Genomic DNA, 24,023 nt, shown 5'->3' with positions numbered 1-24,023 from the left:
TAAAAAGTGCTGGATGTTGTTGAACAGTGATTGAAATAACTAATTCATACTGAGTGTAATGTAAAGAAAGTATTAAATAGGCCATGAGATGACATAGAAATGAGGATGAATAAATTTAAATACAGGTAGGTCTATAGTATTATGAAGGTATTAAAAGGTAAAAGGTAAAGTTGTTCCTCTGCTCAACGAATTAAGCCCTACGCCATTAAGGCGTGTGGGGGAGTGGATGTATAGATCCAAATTTTCTTGACCTCGGCACTAGTTGGAGGTGAGTGGTCAGCTTCACGCCCCGGCCGCTTTACCCCCGGGGAAAGAGCCCCCGGTACCCATTGGATAGGAGGTTGGATGGACCCCAGAGCCGGTCTGGACGATTTGGAGAAGTTAAAATTCTTGACCCTACCGGGACTCGAACTCCGACCCTTCACAGTCGTCCAGCCCGTATAATAAAATTTGGCTTAACCGGGTTTTCGATTAACCGTGACTTCCATCCCCACCATTAGCCCGGATAATCGAGAGTTGACTGTAGTGGAATTCATATTTGATGTTCCTTGATTTAATGTTTTCTTTCATTATGTTAAAAGTCATTATAGAACAGGCTGTATGTAGGCCTATAAAATCATAATATAATGAAAATAAAATGATTCAAACTTGAGATAAAACAAACTCAGTTAAAGGAAACTGCTTACCCTTATGACATGACCTTAGATACTGTCATCTGAAATGTGTGCAACATGCCAAAAAATGCAATTACTTTTCGTTCTTCATCATGAAGTTATGACATCAGTTTTTTATGCGCGTATGTATTTCTGTTAGTGTACCTTCTGACTCATATTTATACGAGTTGGAATGCGGTCCTTGGGCTAGGTATTATTTCTACTTTCATGGTCTTCCTCAGTGCTGCCAATCAAATTCCATCATACTACATAAATACAGTCTCAATCATTTACTTCCACATTTCTTTCGTTTCACAATCATAATCATACCACTGTTTGTTTGAATTCATTGATTCAGAATTTTACACAGCCCAGATCTGTAAGTATTGATCCCAAAACTTTGGGTAGCGCCCTATCAGAGACCAGCGAAGGGTTCAAAGGGGGTCACATAAGATCATAATAAATATTTTAAAACACTCAACATTGATTAGAAGGGTGGTAGGGGAGTAGTGAATTTGCCCCCACCTGGAATCTGGCCTAGTCAGAAAATGCAACATTGAAATTAAAGATGGTAGAAGTCACTGGCCACCAAACTTGCCTGGATCCATCTTTTATTTAAATAAGTATCCACTATATGAAGTTACTAATACAAACATTTTGCTGTATTTATAATTAACAAGTCAAGAAGTGAATACATAGCATAACGATTTTGGTGTATTTGGTATTTTTAATTATCTTGGGAACTGTAAGACTTTCACAGTCTATGGGCTGGACAGCTACGGTTCGATTCCTGGCAGGAGCGAGATTATTCTCTTCTCTACATCATCCAGACCGGCTCAGGGGCCACCCAGCCTCCTGGCCAGTGGGTACCATATTTCTTTCCCTGAAGGTAAAGTGGTTGGGGAATGAAGCTGACCACTTACCTCTATCAATTGCTGAGGTGAAGAAAGATGGAACTATACCTCTACTTGAAGAAAGTCATCTTCTGGGTTTAGACGCCGTGTATTCTTCATTTTGGCCGATGTTTCGGAGGAACGTATCGCCTCCATCTTCAGAGCAGTTGAATGGCTTGGAATGCAGAGAGCAGTAGCTGTATAGGAAGTGAAAGGCGCTGCTTATATATAACCTCTACTTCTCCATATGTCTTCATGGCATGATGCTTAATGAATTAAGCAAAGGGACAACTTCACCTCACCCCCCTTCAAGATTCAATTTCAGTTATCCAAAGACAATACTCAGCTCTAAATTTCTTCCATTCACTCTCCTCAGTGTAGTGTTCAAATCCACTGTTCCCCAAAGAAACCTTAAACTTGAATTTCATTGTATGGGTTTCTTTCATTACCTATCATCTTGACATATACAGACTGTTACATGCTCAGAGAAAATACAGATAAAAGCAGTCTTCTGGGATTTGGCACCGTGTATAAGTGGTGTTAATCGACGTTTCGGAGGAATGTATCGCCTCCATCTTCAGGGTAGAAGAAAAAGTATAAGAAATCTGCAAGCGACAAGACTGTGAGAACGGTAAAAGCTCACGGTCTTGTCGCTTGCAGATTTCTTATACTTTTTCTTCTACCCTGAAGATGGAGGCGATACGTTCCTCCGAAACGTCGGTTAACACCACTTATACACGGTGCCAAATCCCAGAAGACTGCTTTCTTCATAGTCACCGCCGTGAAAGCCTCAAATCTTACAAAATACAGATACTTCATTGAAGTCTTTCCTTACATTGTCTTATAAAACTGTTTGAATTCAGTGTAAGTTTAGTTATATTTTAACCATTTTATCAAAATGATTACTCCATTTATCAACTTGTGCTTTCAGGAACTGGATGGTATTCTGGAGGATGCACAGGTTGACTGCAGACAACTTGAAGATGATTTAAAAGCAACAGAAAAAGAAAGAGATGATCTTGATCTAAAGCTTGTGGAAAAGGTAAGATGTGAATGAAGGTGATTCTTCTTTTACAATACTAAATAAAGAATATAGATATTAAGAAAAAGGCAAGAAACTTAAACTGCAGATCATTATGGTTTGCATCCTGCTGTATGTTTAACAATCGTGTAAATTGGGCCATCAGCACAATGCAAAAGTCTCTTCAAGATGAAGATGAAATAGATACTATTGTATCACTATTGTTTATTTGTTATTCAAAGGTGTATGCTACATGTTTCAGCATCTTCTAGGTCATCATCAGGCAAGTTGCAAGAGAAACTAAATTCTTGAATTGAATTCCCTTACTATGAATCAATATTTTACAGTCTGGTGTTATTGTTATAGCAAATACAGCTTTTGGAGAATGTAAACTGATAATATTGTCACGTGTTGGGTATGTCACATGACAAATAACTTCATGTGGGTCTCGGATTTAGCGAATCTTTATTGGACACTCAAGCTTACACACCTTACAGTTATTATTACTTGCAGTATTGCTTGACTTCTCTCTCTTCTTCTGTGTTTATACTGTCCTTGGACGTGGCTGGATCTCAACTGTCTTCGGCGACAGCTATCCCAATACTAACTTGTCTTTTGTCGAAGCTGGGCTTTTATAGCCTCGGCAGTTGCTATGCAATGAACCCTCGTTATAACTGTGGAGACTCATCTCTGGGGAGATTTGGCGTTCTCTACGCAACGGCTCACTGTTGGCATTACAATACCGCTGTTGTTACTTCTTATGCAGTGGTCTCTTCTAGCGTTTCCATGGTAGTATCTCTTCTGGATTCCAAACGTGGCAATATATACAAAATCCTAGTGTTGCGCTCTTGTCTCAAATTAAAAATAATTAAAACCTATTGTAGTAGGAATTTTATTATTTAGTATTAATAAATTTCTCTCGTAACTTGCCTGATGATGACCTATAAAAGGTCAAAACATGTAGTATACATCTTCACATAATAATAAACAATAGTGATACAGTAGTATCTAGTTTGTCTTCATCTTAAAGATAATTTTATGTTGCATTGACGGCCCAATTTACGCGATGGAACTGCAGATACTGATTGCCATGTTCCTTCAATTTGCCTTTCAGGTAACATTTGATAGAACATTCACATTTATCCGAAAATATGTTTCATTTGACAGCACATCATATTAGCATTACAGTGATTAAATGGCCATTTGACATAAGTGCATGGAATATTTTAAGCAAGATAATCATTTAATTTTACTACTTAACTTACTGTGCTCATATTTCTAATTTCTGAAGCTTATGCTTCTCCAGTTCGTAATAACCAACACTCTCTTTGGCTGAAATTTGATATTCCCTCTAATAGTTCCCCAAACTCCATTAATATCCACTTCAGCGTCTAAGTTTTCCAAAGCTGTGAACCTATTTGAGATTTCAGCGCGATACTGCACTTTGCCCTTTACCTCGTTTAATTTCTTGAGATTGAGCCTCTCCATATGAAATCTGTGTGTTTTGTTTACTCACTGCCAGTCCTTCCCTAGCTTTAGCGACTGCCAGGTAGTGGTCAATATCACAATCTACTGCCCTAAATGATCAAACATCAAGCATACTGGAACGGCATCTCCCATCAATCAAAATATGGTCAATTTGATTGTGACTCTTTCCTTCAGGCGCTGTCCACTTAAAATTATGAATGTTACAATGTAGAAACATACTTTTGACAGTCAGATTTTTTGATATGGCAAAGTTTACTACTCCATTATCATTACTAATTTTGTGCAAACTCTCATTCCCAATTGTTGCTTTGAAAATTTCTTCCCTACCTGCTTTGGCATTGAACTCTCCCAGCAAAATTTTCATATGGTATTTAGGAAATTTATCAAATAAATATTTTAGTTCTTCATAGAACCTGTCCTTCACATTGTCAATTTTATGCTCTGTTGGGGCATGAACATTCAGAACAATATCACACCAGTGACCTCTTAATATTGTCTATGACATCCTATCACTAACAAACTCTACCCTCTTAACTGCTGATGTGATTCTTATGTATGAAAAAACCTGTACCTAATTTATGATTCTCATTCCCCTTTCTTTAGAAAAATGTATAATTGCCTGCTGGCTCAGTGCCATCTGTGTCCCATCTGATCTTTAGTCTCACTAAATCTGACTTATTTTGATATTGATATTGGTATATATTAGATGTAATAAAAATGTTCAAGATTCTGAATCCTGTTAATGAACATGGTTATGTATTTAGTGTATTTGTTTTATGTAGGAAAGTGATCTTGGGCACAGCCTTGATGCTTTGAGTGATAAGCAGCGCATATTGGACAAGCAGTTGCTCAGTCTTGATGAAAAGGATGAACACATAGAAATTTTGGAAAAGAAACTAAAAGAGGTTAGTCCAGAGTTACATGCAAATTTAATTCAGTTAATTACACCCGACCAGTGTCAACTGAATGCACAGTGAATCTGAGTCTACCAGCAGATTAAAGGCCAAAGAAGTAGTTGCCAAAAAGAAGTAATAAGTCAAGTTCCTTTCCAGATGCTGGTGCAATGTGTATAATGAATGAAAATATCAGATTTATTTCTATATGCCACTTGTAAATACCAAGTTAAGAGACAAAGACCAGTCTTCCACTCAATGTGGTGTCATATGTTGAAGTGTTTTTGCAAGTAATGTGTTGAAGATACATTATAGATGTTAGATAATATGGCCAGTGTTTTACAACAGGCATTTAGTTAGTGTGTCACTATTTGTCTTACTAAATCTTATAACAGACAACATAACTAGAACCACAGAAACAGTCATAAGTACTGGAAAGAATGTAAAAGAAAAGGAATACAGCCTTCAGAGTGTACATCATTTAGATTTGAGTGTGGTATCCACCCTTAAAATTGTGACCACCAAATGGCAGCTTCCCTAACAAGTACAGTTTCATAAGCAAACAATTCAGCTGTTATTTTTTTCTTGTTTATTTTTAGCTGCATGAGAAATATGATAGTGATATGAAAACCATGACAACGAAGACTGAAGAATTAGAAGAAAGGCTGAAAACATCGTTGATGGACAATAAGTTGCTGAAATCAGAGGAAGAAAATAACACTGAGAATGTGCACACACTTCAATCAGAAGTGAGAGAACTGAAAAATAAATTAAAGGTAAATCACAAGACTACAGTGAATTTAATAAGAAATATAATTGCAGTTTTTATGAATGTAGTCTTCTATGTTGCAATATGTGCATTTGCAGGAGGGTATCAGCTTTCGGAGAAATGTAATGCCTCCATCTTCAGTTATTTCTGCTCTGAAGATGGAGGCCGTATGTTCTTCCAAAATGTTGATGTGCACTTATCAGACTACACAGTGTCATAAACCAGACAGCTATAGAATGAGTCTTTGCCACAGGGTAAACCTCAAATCTCACATTCTATTCGTTTCATGAGGAAAGTTTATTCCATGATGTAATATCTGCATCTGACCTGCCTTCCAGTAACTTCAGAAATAATGGATGGATTTTCATTGAACTTCGTATGAGTATCATTCCACTAAAGGGTACTTCGACCTATGTTATTATAATTTCATGTTTATAATACTGACATGCTGGCCATGTGAAATTGTGAGGCATGTGTGAAAATATTGCCACTTAATATAGGGCCTTGAAATTATGCATGTAATAGATATTTTAAAAGTATTAAACTTATTTTATGGAAGGTCCCTCCTTCCCTAGATTACCTATAGGCTGGGAAGAAGTTATGGCTGCGCTGTGTATATTAGATGGTGACATATAATCAAATGACAGGCACGCTGTGTATGTCAGCATTGAAGAGTTAAATTAAACATTTTGTATGGTTTGTAGTGAAATACTGTAACAACTTCACACACTGTCTTTCTTGTTTTTCAAAGGAATTGTTTTCTTTATCATTCAGGAATCTGAGGAAAAATTGCTACAAGCAGAAGCAATGGAACAAACACATCAGAAAGGCAAGTGTGAAATACTGAAATGTTGCCATTCTGTCAGAAGCACAACTTCTAAAACCAGCTTGTAGTGTTTACCAGAAATTCTGTTCAGTTTGATTTATTATGAAGGTCATTACAACTGCTTAGTATCCACAAGGTATCTAATTCAAATTCCATCCAAGACTGGCTTTCTTTAACCCTTATACACTCAACACTGATCCATCACTGCATCAGGTAATGGCTAGAACACAAGGTGGTTGATCTGTCAGCTCTGTCTAAATAATGCTCTTTTAGCTACATAAATTGCTCAGAGGTGGCAGCATAGGATGGTACTTAATTCTCCAAGGTCTATTTCATAGTTCTGTACCCAGATGGTATCTCTCTTTGCTTAACTAAAAGATTTTTTTTTCTTAAACAAATGAAATATGTTAACAGATGATGGAAGGTGTACTAGTGAAATTAAATCCAGGATTGCCATGGCAAAAGCTGCATTTAGCAAGAAGAAGAATCTTTTTACCAGCAAATTGGACTTAAATTTGAGGAAGAAACTAGTGAAATGCTACATTTGGAGCATAGCTCTGTATGGNAGACAAGACAAGGAAGAAGATGTAAGATTTGAGGCTTTCACGGCGGTGACTATGAAGAAAGCAGTCTTCTGGGATTTGGCACCGTGTATATGTGGTGTTAACCGACGTTTCGGAGGAACGTATCGCCTCCATCTTTAGAAGAAAAGAATACAACAAGAAACTATGTAAGATTTGAGGCTTTCACGGCGGTGACTATGAAGAAAGCAGTCTTCTGGGATTTGGCACCGTGTATATGTGGTGTTAACCGACGTTTCGGAGGAACGTATCGCCTCCATCTTCAGGGTAGAAGAAAAAATATACAAGAAATCTGCAAGCAAAGAGACCGTGAGAACCGGTAAAAGCAGACGTTCCTCCGAAACGTCGGTTAACACCACATATACACGGTGCAAAATCCCAGAAGACTGCTTTCTTCATGTAAGAAGATGCTGGATGACCTTGGGGACAGAAGAGGATACTGTCATTTGAAGGAGAAAGCTCTAGATCGCATTAAGTGGAGGAATTGTTTTGGAAGAGACTGTGGACCTGTCGTCTGACAGATTACTGATGATGATGAAATGAAATATGTCAAGCACACATGTTTACTTGGTGGTTGAATGCTTTCTTGGTCTGTGGTTTTAGTTGTTTTACTGTAAATATATCATAGTGTAGTGAAGGTATTTTGTTTTTTTTAATAAGGTTAAATATTATTTATCATATTTTATTATATATTTTAGCATATATAGTTAGTTATTTTACATTTTTAACTAGACAATGGCTGGTCAAAGCTCTAGGTTAGATACAATTTGCAGTGATAGTGACTTCATTCCGGAAGATGACACTGATGGTACATGTGAAGTAGAAGAAGATACCACACCCCCAGCTGCTCACCCTATGTCACACAGTGAAGAGACTGACATGGATTATGAAGACTACAGGGAAATTGTGTCACCTGAGCAACGTCTCCCTCTTCCTTTATAACTCTGAGAATTGTCTGGACCTATATATATGCCTCCTCCTGATTCCACTCCTGTTGCTTACTTCCAGCTCTTCTTCACAGGCTTAATCCTTACCCTCATGGTGACGGAATCCAACAGATATATGCAGAAAGTGATTAGTAGTAAAGCGGGTAATGTTCCCACTATGCTAAAGAACTGGACCAGAATTACCATGCACAAGATGAAAGGATTTCTGGCCTGTATTATAAATTTGGCATCATCAAGAAGCCATCCATAATATCATACTGGTCCACTCTTTATTTGCAAGCCACCCCATGATTTGGGAAAATGTTTACCAAATACCACTTTTCCCTGCTTGCTGCACTTCTTCCACTTCATCAACAATGAAGGATTGCCAGGCCCTGGAGAACCAGACTGTGATCCCTGTGCATGGTACGAACCCGTTGTGGCCCATGCAAACATAGTATTCAGGCATCACTACACCCCTCATCAAGAAATTGGTATTGATAAAAGCCTAGAAGGTACCAGAAACAAAACCAGTCTCATGCAGTATTTGCCCAACAAGCATCACCATGGTTGGGGAATCACATTTTGGATGCTATGCCACTCTGTGTCCAACTACTGCTAGTTTTTTTTTTTTTCCAAGTAGAGAAGGGCCAGGTCTCAGGAAGATGAGGACAACGTCCAATAAAATGGCCTGGGATACACTGTCAGGAAAAAACTGCTTGAGATTGGAGGGTACCTCAAAAAAGGCTACCATTTTTTCTCCAACATCTATTTCATGTCTGTTTCACTTGTCTGTCACCTCCATTGGCTAAGCACCTACATCACTGGAACTGTTAGGAGGAATGGGAAACCTTTACCCCAGCAGTTCAAGAACACATTATGCAGTTGGACAAAAAATGTATTGCAGATCTGATCCCCTTCTCACATATTTCTTCCATGAGAAGAAATCATAAAAAAATCCTGTCGTTCTTCTCTTCAGCCATGCCACAGCCCAAGAAGAGGAGGTAAGGGGAACGCATGGTGGCAATCCACAAACAAAACCGAAAATCATCACATCCTACAACCGGTTTACGGGCAGCACTGAATCTTCAGACACTTATTTGGACGAAAGATGGAGTGTGTGTTATTGGAAAAGGGTAGCTTTCAATATCATAGCCAGGATGGTGGTGAATGGCTACATTCTGTACAAGGAAAACTACAGTGGGCCTGGCAAACTGAAATCGAGGTACCGCTACTCTCTGTCCGTAATTGAGAGCTTGGGGGGTGAGGAGTGGTTGGTGCTGAAGGACAATGCTGTAGCAGATGAACCTCGAGGACCACGAGGACTCAGAAAACTTCTTGAAAGGAAAAGGTCCCAATGCATTGTCTGCAGCACAAAGGCGAGGAGGTGGAAAGCCAGAACAGTATGCACCAGATGCAACAAGGAGCTGCATGGAGAATGCCTCCCTAAACACAGGTGCTAACTGCAAAAAAATACATATGCACTGTTATACATAATGTGATACAGTTCTGGACCAGAGAGCTCTTCATGCATAGAACATATCAAGATTTTACAGAAACGTATTCTCTTTCTTACAGGCTTAGCAACATGAAAAGAAAACTAAGAACAATCTAATTTTTGTGCAGTATCTTATCTCATTACTGATGTCTTCACTAGGCCCTTCTCTGGTTCCTAAATGCCAGTCTCCTTTGAACAAGTCTAAAAAGGCATTCTGTCTTCTGGGATATAAAGCCATGTAGTCTGCTGAAAGTCAGCAGTGCTTGGCTCTGCTTGGTACCTGCTTCATGCTGGTTCCTTGCTTGGCTTATTCCTTGACCTTGAAGTTGGAGGTGACATGTAAATTTGAAATGTTTGTTGACTTTCATCAGATTACATAGTGTTATGTCCCAGATATAACTTTTTGAACCTCACATCAGTGGTATACCTTGTGTATGACTTGGACTGATCTGTTCTCTTTCAGAAATTGAGAACTTAAATCATATTAATAATGAGTTGGAAGACAAACTCAGTGCTTTGGAAAAGGCTGAAAAGACTGCAATAAAGGAAATGATAAGTGCTCAGAATTGTGCAGAAGAACATCGTAAACTGCTGGAAGAAAATACTTTGTAAGTTACATAGAGATTTAGTCTGTTTTTTCTTTGCTTGTTCCCCCCTCCACTATATATATGTGTATGCACACATACTCACACATGCATGTACGTGTGTACATGTACGTATATGTGAGGTGTGTTCAAAAAGTTCTTGAAATGACCACATAGAGTAGCAGTACATTGGTCATGTTTGACGTTGTTTGAGTGACCTTGCAAGCTGACCGTTAGTTACGCAACCCCTTTGTTCCAGGGAGGCTGAATGTTCCATTTAGTTTTTATAACTGAGTTTGTGACTGAGTGTCATCTTATTGCTTTGATTATGGAGTCAATAAAGGAGTAAAGAATTTGTGTTAAATCCTGTTTCAAAATAAGGAAAACAGCTGCAGAAACCCACAACATGTCGTGTGAAACTTGTGACAGTGATGCCTTGAGTCATACAACGACCTAAAAATGGTTCTGATATTTTAAAAATGGAAGAAATTCAACGGATGACAGTGAGTGGTCTGACCAACCTTTGACTTGAAGATCCAAACCTCTGATTGTCCAAGTAAAAACATCTGTGGAAATTGTTGATTGTCTGGGAAGATGTTGCAGTGTCCATTAGTTCATGCCATACAATTTTAATGGAAGATTTAGAAACACATCAGGTCTCAGCAAAATTTGTGCCAAGACTCTGATGGTCAGAAACTGCACTGATTTTCCATCCATGAAAATGTCCAGATGTCATTATTGGTGGCAAGACATTGTTTTACAATTATGATGTTGAAACCAAACAACAATCATCACACTGGAAGAGTCCTGCTTCACCTCACCCCAAGAAAGCATGACAGGTGCACTCACAAGCAAAAGCAATGTTCGTGTGTATGTGTGCGCTCATGCGCATGCGTCTCAGATCAAGACTTTGTGCATTATAAATTCACTCCTGAAGATCAGACAATCAATATGTTTATCTGGCTGTTCTGTGAAGTCTGTGGGATGCGGTACAAAGAAAATGATCTGAAATGTAGGCTGTGGGAAGCTGCCTCTCCAATATGATAATTCACCTGCTCACAGAGCATTATAAAATACACAATTCTTGGCAAAACATTCTATTGCTACCCTTCCACGACCCCTCTATTCACCTGACTTTTTCTATTCCCTAAGCTGAAAATTACCCTTAATGGCAGCAGAAGACATTGATAATGTAATGAATGACTTGAAGGGGAGACCACAAACTTCCTTTGAACAGCGCTTCCAAAAGGAGAAAAGGCAATGGGAGAGGTACATTTGTGCACAAGGGGAATATTTTGAAGGAAATAATATTCAACAAGCTCTAAGTTGAGAAAGATATTTATAGAACAACCTCCTGAACTTGTTAAACACACCTCATACATGCAGAAATGATAGCCTTATACTTTCTTGGCATTGCCTGACTAGGAAAGATCTGTGAGCCAGAATCAGTTACATCCAGCAATTAATTTATTTTTTAAATGTATGTAATTTCAGAACATCACAGAAGGAAATTTCAAAATTAAAAACGCAACTGCAGTCTTGCATGGATAATGCAGAATTTGTACGACTACTGAAGGAGGAACTGGAGGGAAAATCATTCAAATTTGAACAACTTGAAAATGAAAATGAATGTCTAAAGAAATCCCTTGAAGTTAAGGTATGGATATGCAAACACTTCTTATATTTTTACATGTTGTCATGTGTTTGTGTGAATATAGACAGGGTTTGGATTAGTGATTTGATTTATCCATCACTTACAGATGAGTATGAGTATGAGGGGTGAGCCATAAAACTGGCCCTAGCACCGCCACCTTCAATGATCAATTGTGTGATAGTAACTAAAAGTAATTACAATGCTTTTGCTAATTCATGTGCTCGTCTTCTCACTACAGCTTGCATTGAGTCTTTTCAGTCTGCTTTGGCTTCACCAATCATTTCCTGGTAATGGCTTCTAATAGTGGGGATTCTTCAAGTGCACTGACCAAGTCTTCTCTTCACAGACTCCCTTACAACTGACAGCTGACTCTGTTACAACTAAACGTGTTTTGGTTATAACATCTTGGCTTGGACGGCATAGAAAACGCCATTCATTTTACTCTATTCATTTCCATGGGAACATGTTTATTTGCGAAGGAGTTATGCAGTAATTGCTGCATATACTTCCTTATTAGAATCGGTTGCCTAGCAGAAAATGTTTGGGTTTGTTTCAAGGTCATTGCCCAGTAACAGGTTTACATGCTACAGTATTAAGTGCAATGAAAATCTGCTATTATGAATATTATTTATGCTAAGTTCACTGTAATGAAAATTATTAATGCACTGTCATTTCATTTATGTAAGGTACAAGAAGAGTTCTTTCACCTACTTTTCTATTATCTGGATATGCACATGTCATATTTACCTTTATCAGTAACTGGTAAAATCTGATGTTTCTTGTCAGGGTTATAGGAATGAAAGGAAGATATACAGGAGAAATGTGAAGTACAGGTCATGTTTTTCTACTTCATTGATGAAATAGACAACATTCTTCTGCACTTAATCTCTGCACATGGAAGTGTGTGATGTATAGCTTGCAGATGTTTCTAACAAGTTAAGAATTGATGGAAAAGTTTAATTGTATCTATAAAATTTTAAATAATAAATTAGTGATGATGATGATGATAAATGCTTACAAAAATTGTGTAGTGCAAAAGAAATATTAGTAGGTAGTACAGACTATTGTCACACCTGTTCACAATGTGACTTTGATATCAGTTAAGCATAATAAATTACAAACAAAACTATTGAAAATACTATGTACTACATCATGGAGTACATCCTCGAATCTTGCCCTTTAATTAACTCCATGAAGCCAAGCCCTTCTTGAGAAGTGGCCATTTGTGCAGTTACTCAAGAATTTTCCAGCATTGTATGAAATCTGAAGGTTTATTACCATGTACACAAGAGCCGGAAGCAGCATCATAAGCAGCGACTTGAAGCACAGCAAATGATGCTCGAGATGGTTCAAGTTCATATAGCAACAGGCGTGACCAGAGTGGTTTAAATGGCTGTTGTACTGCGATGTGGAAAGCAAATGGGAAAACTACCACATTATCACTTTTCCTGGATAGTCTCTTTCCAAAAACAGAGATACCATGTATGCGAGATGTTTCCTCTGGAGACGAAACAAACTGGAGGGGCGGATTGAAGTGCGCAGAAGATGTAAGAAGATGCTGGATGACCTTGGGGACAGAAGAGGATATTTTAATTGAAGGAGAAAGCTTGAGATCGCATTAAGTGGAGGAACTGTTTTGGAAGGGACTGTGGACCTGTCATCTGACAGATTACTGATGAATGACACAAGAGCCCTCCACTAGTCCCTATCCTGAGTCAGATTAATCTAGTCCATACCACTGCATCCTATCTAAGATTCATTTCAATAGTATCCACCCACCTACAGCTTGGGCTTCCCAGCGGTCTCTTTCATTCTGGCTTTCCCATGAATATCATATTTGCATTCCTCTTCTTCCCAATTCGTGTTCCATGCCTTGTTCATCTAATGTTCGTTTACCTGATCACTGTAATTATATTTGGTGAAGAGCACAAATTTTGAAGCTCCTCATAATGCAGTTTTCTCCAACCACCTGCCACTTCATCCCTCTTTGGTCCAAATATTTATAGCACCTTGTTCTCAAACACGCTCAATGTATGTACCTCCCTTATGTCAGAGGCGAAGTTCATACAGAACCACAGGCAAAACTATAGTTTTGAATATTTTAATTTGTACGATTTTAGACAGCAGATAAGAAGACATAAGTTCTGGACGGAATGATAGCATGCATTACCCAGAATCAGTTTCCTCTTAATTTCCTCTTGGATCAAATTTTGATATGTTGCTGTCATTCCAAAATATTTGAACAGCAGCACATTGTCAACAGATGTGTTAGCTATCCTTATTTCATGATTTTGCCCTGCATCTTGTTGACAAGACAGCAACATATACTTTGTTTTCTCTGTGTTTACTTCTAGACCAGTCTCTTTACTAGCTTGAGTTAAAAGTTTCTGTGTTTTTCTTTATGGTATTTATGTTATCTCCCAGTAGATTTACATCATCATCATAGACCAGAAGCCAATGTGTCCCATTTAATTTCAGTCCCACCTGGTTTTCCTGGCAGAGTTGAAAAGCATTGATGATAAAGCATCTTGTTTTATACCATTTTGGATATGAAACCTATGATCTTACACATTCGGTAGGACTCCTTGGGTGGGTGATCAGCTCATCACAAGGCCTCTACCTGTACACAAACACAGAAAAATGCACACACAAACTAAACATCCATGCCCTGAGTGGGATTCAAACCCACGATCGCGCTTTCCAAGCAAGCGAAGACAGTACATGCCTCAGACCGCTCGGTTACCGTGACCGGCAATTAGTTTCTTGGGTACCCCAAACTACTAAAATATTGCACACAGAATTACTGGGTTTTTGGACTTTTTCCATCGTCCGGAATTCTAGGTAATAGAGGACACAATGTTTTCGGAAACTGGATCTGTTTCTGTCTTCGGGTGAGAAAGGAAGACACCTACTCAGTTGGGTCCCTTAGAAAGAGGTAATCTCAATCACCCTTTAGAATCTACTTATAAGAATATTGTACAATATTTCCCTCCTAACTGAATCATAGGCTTTCTTGAAGTCTATGAATGGTTGATGTACACTCTAATTGTACTCCCATTTTCTCTCCAGTATCTGGCAGTTGCAAAAAGCTTGGTTCAGTGGTTGATGTGTATGTTGAAACCTGTGCCTGTGATCATCAATAATATGGTCTGCATATGGGCTTAACCTTGCGAGAAGTATGTTGAATAAAATTTTGCATGAACTTCATAACAGTGATATTCATCGATAATTACTGCAGTCACCTTAATTGCCCTTCTTGTAAATTGGTACAATAATGGACTCCTTCCACTGCTTACGCAATTCTTCCTGACTCTAAACAGAATGAGTGTATGAATCTTGGACCATAATATTTCGCTTCTTGCTTGAATCAATTCTGCCAGAATTTGGTCACTAACTGGTGGTTTATACCTTTCCAAATTTGCAATAGCAATTTCACCCTCAAAAGGACTAGGCTCAGGTACTAAAATCTCAGCTGTATGTATTTCTGTCTGCATAACATCACTGACCATAATGTTTAATAACAGAAGTTCTTCTACCTATGAAAAATGTTGTGGGAATCTGCAAGCAGATCACGATTCACATCCTCCACAGAGTTCATTCTAGGCTGGTAACCGTTCTTAAATTCATTTATTCCTCCATACAGCTCTCTTATATTGTTGTTCTTACTGTTTGTTGCAAGCTCATTAATTTTGTTTTTCAGATGTTCCCTCTTTTGGTTCCTGAAATGCCTGCTGGCTTCACATCTTAGAGTGTTCAGCTTATCCCTATTTATTTTGCTTGGATCCTGTAACCACTGCAATCTGGCTGTCTCCTTTGATCTAACAGTTTTGAGCATTCTTTGGCTGAAATTTTGATATTCTGTCTAATAGTTTTCCAATCTCTGCTAATACTAACCTCAGTATGTAAGTTTTCTAAAGCTGCAAACCAATTTAAGACTTCAACCCAATGCCATTCTTTACACTCTGCCTCATTTAATTTTCTGAGTTTGAACCTCAACATATGAAATCTGTGCATTGTTTTTCACTCGCTGCCAGTCTGCTCCCCTGAATAACGGGACTTCAAGTACCCTTGAGTGCCATTTCCTGTTTATCAAAATATGTTCAATTTGATTGTGAGTCTTTCCATCAGGAGATGTCCAAGTAAATTTATGAAAGTTAGGATTTGGGAACATTGCACTTTTGATAGTCAGATTTTTGGATGTGACAAAGTTCACGACTCTAACTCCATTATCATTAAACTCCACCCTCTTAACTGCTGATATTATTCTCTTATGTATGAAAAAACCTGTACCTAATTCATGATTCTCTTACCCCTTTCCATAGAAAAATATATATTCGCCTGCTGGTTCAGTGCCACCTCTGTCCCGTCTGACCTCCTATACTCCCACTGAATCTCACTTATATTTTGATATTTCTTCTGCAACTGTCATAAGCAAACCTGCCCTATATATGTATATTTCTAACTTTCCACACACCAAATCTCATCCACTTTAGGTCGTTTATCCAAAGACTGTCCAAGTCCAAGGCTCTTTGTGACATTTTGTGCCAAACTTATTTCGTATGGCGAGGAAATTTTGGGCCCAGCCCCAAAGCTGGAGGACCGCCCCTTGTCAGCTGTCCACGACTGCTTATACAATATATTCATAACTACACTCTGTATCTGGAGGCTATCTTCTCCATCTGCAACCAGAGGACGCTCCAAGCCATGGGTACAAGGGACCCACTTATAAATTCCTTTTTTTGCAGGAAGTTGAAATGGTGCATTTCAAGGAAAATAGAGATAGTTTACTGAAGGCCTATGAAAATATGTTAAAGAAAGAAAAGGAAGATACAGAGAGATACAAGCGTGAAGTACAGCGCTACCAGCAGATGTTCCTCAAGAACACACCTACTCCCAACAAAAGCGAATATGAGGTAGGTATAACTAACTCTTTTGTAGTACCACCCGAAGGTTCAACGCTGATATCAGTAGGTTATATCTGAAGTTCTCACAGCAGTGACTTTGAAGAGTACAGGCTTATGTCCTATAACACTATGTAATTCAGTATACTACTACTTAACTACACTACATTATGGCCCAGAAGATTGCACTGTTTACTGATAGTAGTCCGTCACTGGACACAGTCCTGCGCTAGCACCAGCCATTTCCCATCTCCTCCTCAGTCTTACTAATGTATATTTCCCAAGAGGTTTCCCCAACAAAATTCAGTGTTCTGTTCTTCTCCATCTGAGCCACATGTCTAGCCCAGCATATCTTACTGAAATTATTAATCTCCCTCAAAATGGTGTTCAGAAGAAAATATTTTTTCTTCTTTTCTTATATGGCAAAAAAAAAGAATATCTCCCTCACACTTGTTTCAGCATCTTGCCCGATTAATTGTTTCTGGTATTCTTGGTTTATTGAATATGTGATAACACAGTCACTGGCTATGTGCTCCAGATCACCCTGGGTTCAAATACTGTGAAACTTAATTTTAAATATCTACTCTTACTTAGAAGAGGGCACGTGGTAGCGTAGTGGTTGAGGGGCTATGCTACAAGCTGGAAGGCCTCGGGTTCAAGTCCCGATGAGGTCACTGGATTTTTTTTTTCTTTCAATTGACCTAATCCTTCCGGCCACACTATGGCCCTCAGGTCGACTCAGCCTCTAACAGAAATGAGTACCAAGCATTAATTAAATAATTTTCCTGAGGAGTAAAGCGCAGCTGGCGCGTAAGGCTGACAACCTTACCGCCATCTTTGAGCTGATTGTCTAGATAAAGTGGGACCCTCAACATCTCACAACCCTATGGACCTCCACGGCCTGTTACAGGGATAGCTTTACTTTTACTTTTATTCTTACTTAGAGGAATAATATTTTTTAATTTACTAACCATTTTCAATTTACTAACATGCCAACTAATTGATCTGTTGACAAAAATTAATGTCATGGAAAGGAATAACCAGTTTGTTATTAAATAAAACCTTTTCTGTCTTTTATTAATTTATTTTTAAATTAAGGCAACAATCATTCAGGTACTGGGGTTCCACCCCAGAAGGTTTAAAGTTAGTAACAAAAATCTTGGTCCAAATATTTTCTTTTCCTGAGCTTTATTGTAAACTTACAACCAATTAAATTTATTCAGAATGTGTGTAGAGAAAACTGGTAATTGAAATACATTTTGATGTACTCTTGTATGTTGTCATATACCAGTCTGAAAGTGTTGCCATGCCTGAACAGACCTGTGGGCTGGCTTTTGCCTACCCCTGCTATATCATACCTCAGTCTTGTGATCCACTTGCCAGTGCTTGGTATGTTTGTGTGGGCTTGTATTTTAGTCTTTCAAATTACTGTAGCACCCATAGACAGTAATAATGTACCACTGGTTGCTACATTTAAAACCTGGAAGTAACTGCACTGAACATTGCAGTCAAATGGGTAACATGCCCATTTCATATTTAGAAGATCCAAGTTCAAATCTTGGCCTGGAGAAGAGGTCTTTTGATTGAGATTTTGTGATTTTTCACCAACCAAATGCTGGGACATTACCTCAAGGTTAGGTTGCAAATGCTTTCTTTCACATCCATTCCAATTCATTCTTTAATAATCATACGCATTCAATGCTGTATGTATGTGGTCAGGGCTTCTTTATGTGCATAATATCATAAATGTCAAACTATAGTGAAATTTGATGCAAGAGATCTTTGCACATTGTTGGTTGGTAACTTCTATTTTGGGTTGTATTGATGGATTACAGGGCCTCCTTTATATAAAATTATAGATGGACTTTTCCATGGATCCCATAAATCATTTCACAGACCCTTTTGAAATTAGGCATTGTGCATTGTTATGCTTTTGAAATATGAAATTTTCCTGCTTTATCCAATATACTTCATGATTCACTGAAATACTGCTTATAGACAAACTGCAGGTTGACTTAAACTGTGAAGAATGGTGCTAGGAATTTTTATGTATTGTTTTATAGGGTACATCCTTTCCAGTCTTATTATAACATAGCAGTAATGTTACCGATAGTTGTATGGTGGTGAGAGAAGGTGTGTTTCTTCCAGAAAAATGACTATTACAAATGACTGAAAATGAAGTGTTCAGAAAAATGTTCAGACCAAAGGATGATGATAAGGAATTGGGCAGTTTAGTATGTTGTATAAGCAGGAATTTTATATTTATACAAGCTGCTTAGTGTTATTGAAGTCATGAATTAAAAGAGGCTATAATGAGCCAGGCGTGTAGCTTGGATTTGAGAAAGAAGACATTTGTGCAGAATTCTGGTTTGGAAACTGTTGGAAACAGGCATTTGGAAGATGCAGAAGGTAACACTGACATGAGTCGTTGTGAGGATGGAAGGTGGATCTAATTGGCTCAGGATCTTGTCCAGTGGCAGGCTTTTGTATTAACAGTGTTGAACTTTTGTGTTCTACAGCTGGAAATTTAGTTACTTAATAATTATAGTGTGTCCACTTATGTAGATTGGTTGTAACAAGAGAACTTCAACATCTGTTTTCCCCACAGTGTATTATTCATAAATTTTAATATGTACTTTCACAATTTCATTATATAGCTGTCCATTTATTTATCAACTATTTAATAATATATAATACATAAAATTTATTTGAATTCGTCTATTAATTCATTCTTACTGCTTGCTTTGTTTTTAAAGGCAAACTAAATTATTTACCCCCCTCGACACTATTCCATTTGCTCCTCTTTATGAAAGTTTTCATTTGTGCTTTCTACCAGCATTGACATAATGAATGTTGCAGGAGAAATCTCTGTGCAAGAAAACTAATACTTTGTCATCCCTCACTTAGGTGACTGAAATATTTCACTAAGAGATGCAGGGTACAGTAAAATTAGGGATTTGCAAATAATGGATAGAAACAGTGATTTATTTTGGTCATGCATGTTGATTGCACATATTAATTTAATTTACTTCTACATGTAACTATTCGTGACCATGAAAAATGTTACTGTAGTTTGATAGTGCGACTTCCTAGAAAATATCTCAGAATTATTCTTTTGAGCTTCCTTTCTCCCTCCTATCTACCATTCTTGTTTTCATAACCTTTTGAGGATGCATGCAATTGCACAGAAACGCCCACAATAGATTCATCAAATGACCTTCACCCATCAATAGGAACATTTTGTATCAAAGCCTGTTCTTCCCTTCAAACTTCACTGTGTCATGCTTGATGTCATTATTGACAGAAATGCTTTACTAGTAGATTACCAGTGAGCTAATCTCTTTGGCTGTGGTAGTTTTGATGCAAGTACCCTGAACTGATCTAATTAGTGTATGGCATTCAGAGGGTTAAACTGTTAAACATGATGGTGTCTGGTTACTAGTCTGTTTCAATTGAACCAACCACAGTTCACTATTTCATCAGTTTTATTTTTGATGTTAAAAACTAAAGTGTGTTTGTACTTGTACTTGTGGTATTCATATGCTATCTTAAAGATCTCTTTATATGCTTTCCATGGTAGAATAATAAGTGTGACAGAGATGGCTCAAACGTAAAGAAGTAACAGTAGTTTGAAAATGTTTTCCATGTTATTTCATCTATACTCCAGGCACAAAGTACAGGAAGTTTTTGCAACATGTAATTCTTTTTCAATAGAATTTTCCACTTGCTACAAAATTAATTTCTGTCTGACAGGCAGGCATTAGGGCTTCCATTTCTCCAGACTTAGGTCAAAGTCTCTGGATTGTGAGTTTTGTTTCGAATCATAATTGGGGCATAGGTTTCACTGGCTCGCGCATAATAGAAACCTTTTAAATGTTATATGCCGTATTTGAATATAAGATGCTCTTAAATTTAAGACACGTCCAATATTTAAGTGAGGATTTTAGGAAAAAATTAGAAAGGTGTATTCATTTCAATGAGTTTATTTAGAACGCATCAATTACAATAACAAAATATTCAGAACACTTTTAAAGTGAAAAGTAATGGAAATTTAAAATTTTCACTACATACACATTCCTTTGCATCTTTTGTATTTAATCAGAAAGTTCATCTGGTGATCCTTCAGTTGCACTTCCATTTTCTGAACATGATGCACCCACGCCACTTTCTTCACTGTGGTTCCAAAGAATGTCATCTTGCATTCTCTCTTCTGCATTAGACAAACAGCACTTTAAAAATTATTTTGGGATACTATTGACTGGCACTTCTTATCAGGCTTTTGACATCCACTTCACTCTTATTGATGCTAATGCTATTTTGCCACTAGATATCAATATATTGTCTTCATTCAGACAAGATGCTTGAATGGTTTGTTGGTTGACACATCAAGTGGTTGTAATTGACTTACCACAAGGAATTATCACTAGAATGATGTTTTTGTTCCTTTGCATATTTCTGATTCTATTGGAGAGATGGAACGAAATGATCCATTGCAAGCAATCACATGCTTTACTGTGTACTTTCCACCAGCTGCATGATTACCTATCTTTTCATTGCACAGAATAACTTTTCTTTTGAATATAGCATCATGTGTAAAATGCTTTTTCATGGGTAAAAACTGATAGAGAACTGAACACACCTGAACAATAAGAATGTCAGGCAGTGACTGAACAGGAAGTTGGAGGTTGACTTGCAGTTATAGGTGTTGGGATAACGTGGCTTGATGACTCGTTCCAAATGTATTTGCATTAGGTTCTTTCCAGGCTATCCTGTGGACAGTGTGCAAACTGGTGAATAATTCATCAAATTTAAGATGCACCTCAGTTTTTCAATGGAAAAAAATGTGAAAAATATACATCTCATATTCAAAGTAGTATGGTATTTACATTGTTGTAGAAGTTTTACATTATAAGTTACACTGAAAATAGCTCTAGCTTGTTATATGATGTGTACATAGCCCACGCAAATGGTAGCTTGACGTCGTATAACAAATTTCTGTTGTGACACGATTTATCATCAATTTTCCTTTTGGATTTCTGAGCCTTATAGAAATGACCCTGAGATTAAAAAGGCCTCTGAGGTATGAACCCTCGGCATTGTGTGGCAAATTTACCTCTTGTAAATTAAGCAGAGGATTTTTGTTTCTTGACTATATTTCAGAACAGGCTGTAAGTGAATGTAATGGTATAAATGATTTTCAGACTGAGATAGATAACCACGAATAAGATCTAAAATTTTGTGACAGTGGTATATTAATACAATCATTGTGTTTCTGGACATTATCAATCATCCTGTTTTTATTTAAAATGTGCAGTGTTTTAGGCACTGGTGTCTGTTTCTGTCCTCAAACAGAACCTACTCATTTGGGAACAATCAATAGAGTTAGTCCCTGTCATCAGGCCCTTTTAAATAGAAAACAGGAAAATGGATAATGTTCAAAAATGAACAATTGTATAGATATCCATGAGTTTCCATCATACCATTTGGTAGTCTTTTTTTTTTTATATACAGTAAAACCCCCACATAACATTTCTTTTGGAAGCAGTGAATTTGAACTCCAAACTGAGAAAAATTCTGAATGGGAGTAATTTAACAATTAATAACAATAAACAATTAACATTCGAATAACTGATTCAGGATTACTGAAATTGAACATTACACAAAGGAAACCTTAAATTGAGGAATATAAATGGGGATTTCACTGTATATGTCAAATAAAAGACAATGTACAAAATTTGTACCAACAAGATACAGATCAGAACAAATGTGTAAACAGCAATTCAGTATGGGAAGTAACTGGCAAATAGTAAAGTTTCCATTAGGTTCAGATTTCTTCCTGCATGTTATGTTATTCTGAGCAATTAGCACTGGTGAAAGCTTCTGTGGAGCTCTTGAAGAATAAACAATACTTGTACATCCCATTTTAAGTCATTATATTTTAATATTTTAAACTATGCCACTGTATTTCTTGTATTGCAATTTTACTAATATCTTATTCCTGTCCCTAGATGAAAATACGGAAGTTAAATGAAGACCTAGAAAAGAAGAATCAAGAGCTGAAAGGTTGTTATGTTAAGGTGAGTACTTAGGCATGAAAACATTGTTGTGAACATTGATTGATAGATGGTTGGATAGATCAGTATACAGGATGTTTCACGACTTTAGGGCATAACTGCAGGAGGTGATTTACTAGGTCTTTGTGATCAAAAAAGTTTATATAAACATGTGTCCGATTTTGGACGGTTACGGAGTTATGACCTTTTTTTATTCCTGTACACGCCCTTGTGTGAACCGCATCTGTCATCTGGCAGGTCGCTATTTTTAGCCAGCTACAGACAGAGCGTTCACGTTATCTCGACACTTGAGAGGTACCTAAGGCATCGTGGGTTGGTATGTCCAGTGCAATTCACAACCGAGCAGCATCCTGTGTTGCAGCCAGCAGTGACATTTTCAAAAATCAGCTTTAAGCACCAATAAATTCAAATTAAAGGTAATTTCACGAAGTTAACTTGAAATTCATACTTTAAATGTATCCTGTATTATGCTGGTTTATTATTTTGTTCCGTTTAATGTCAGTGATTGTTACCTTCTATTCTGAGTTTCAAACAGTCATAACTCCATAACCGGCCAAAATCGGACACATGTTTATATGAACTTTTTTGATCACAAAGACTTAGGAAATCACCTCCTGCAGTTATGCCCTAAAGTCATGAAACACTCTGTATATGCATACTGGCAAACAATTTGTGTGTGCCACAGCGAAATTAACAGAAATCACAGCTGTGCCAGTGTATTTTATATTTCGCCTTTGAGGCCAAAACTGAAAATGATAGTAGTGGCAGACGCATCTTTAGGGGTGAATACAAACTAGATGGATAGATTGGTAGGCAGTTAGTTAGGCTTAACCTAGCATTCAAGTATTTAGGATTCTTCACAGACAATTAAATAATCTAAAATGGCATGTTTGTTGTATGTGGACAGCAGATTGAAAATTGCTATTCAGTATTAGCATATGAGACTTCAAAATAACATGCAGAATTGATACATTATTCATCTTCATTCAAAATGCAACCAAATATTGTGTTGTATACAGTATAGCTTCATATCTGGGAGGTCCAAGAATATATTCTCAAGCTGATTCTGATAGGGACTATTTGCGTTTTTGCAGTGATTGCAAAAATCCTCCTCATGTGCTTTAACTATACAGATATAGTACATATCAATATACAAGTTCATCGAAAACGAATGCCGGGATTGTAACAAACTAGCTGATAGAAATATTGACATGATTCAAGTGTTAAGTTGCTAAGAAATGTCTGAAGTTTTTGTCTTGCCT

At 37.5% G+C, this 24,023-nt stretch overlaps 1 protein-coding gene across 3 annotated transcripts in view; it reads left to right on the top strand.

Annotated features, from left to right (window-relative positions):
• LOC111861830 (kinesin-like protein KIF20A) overlaps positions 1 to 24,023 on the top strand; it is a 66,242-nt gene that overhangs the window by 37,423 nt on the left and 4,796 nt on the right. For all 3 annotated transcript variants that reach the window (XM_023846734.2, XM_023846732.2, XM_023846733.2), the window contains 8 exons: positions 2,478 to 2,588; positions 4,838 to 4,960; positions 5,548 to 5,724; positions 6,492 to 6,546; positions 10,012 to 10,156; positions 11,627 to 11,789; positions 16,532 to 16,699; positions 22,696 to 22,764. In XM_023846734.2, coding sequence (XP_023702502.1) covers positions 2,478 to 2,588; positions 4,838 to 4,960; positions 5,548 to 5,724; positions 6,492 to 6,546; positions 10,012 to 10,156; positions 11,627 to 11,789; positions 16,532 to 16,699; positions 22,696 to 22,764 — 1,011 coding nt within the window. The remainder of the gene's footprint in view (positions 1 to 2,477; positions 2,589 to 4,837; positions 4,961 to 5,547; positions 5,725 to 6,491; positions 6,547 to 10,011; positions 10,157 to 11,626; positions 11,790 to 16,531; positions 16,700 to 22,695; positions 22,765 to 24,023) is intronic.

The sequence above is a fragment of the Cryptotermes secundus genome, unplaced genomic scaffold (genome assembly GCF_002891405.2).
Source record: "Cryptotermes secundus unplaced genomic scaffold, Csec_1.0 scaffold819, whole genome shotgun sequence".
Classification (NCBI taxonomy): domain Eukaryota; kingdom Metazoa; phylum Arthropoda; class Insecta; order Blattodea; family Kalotermitidae; genus Cryptotermes; species Cryptotermes secundus.
This window is presented reverse-complemented; position numbering and strand designations above follow the sequence as displayed.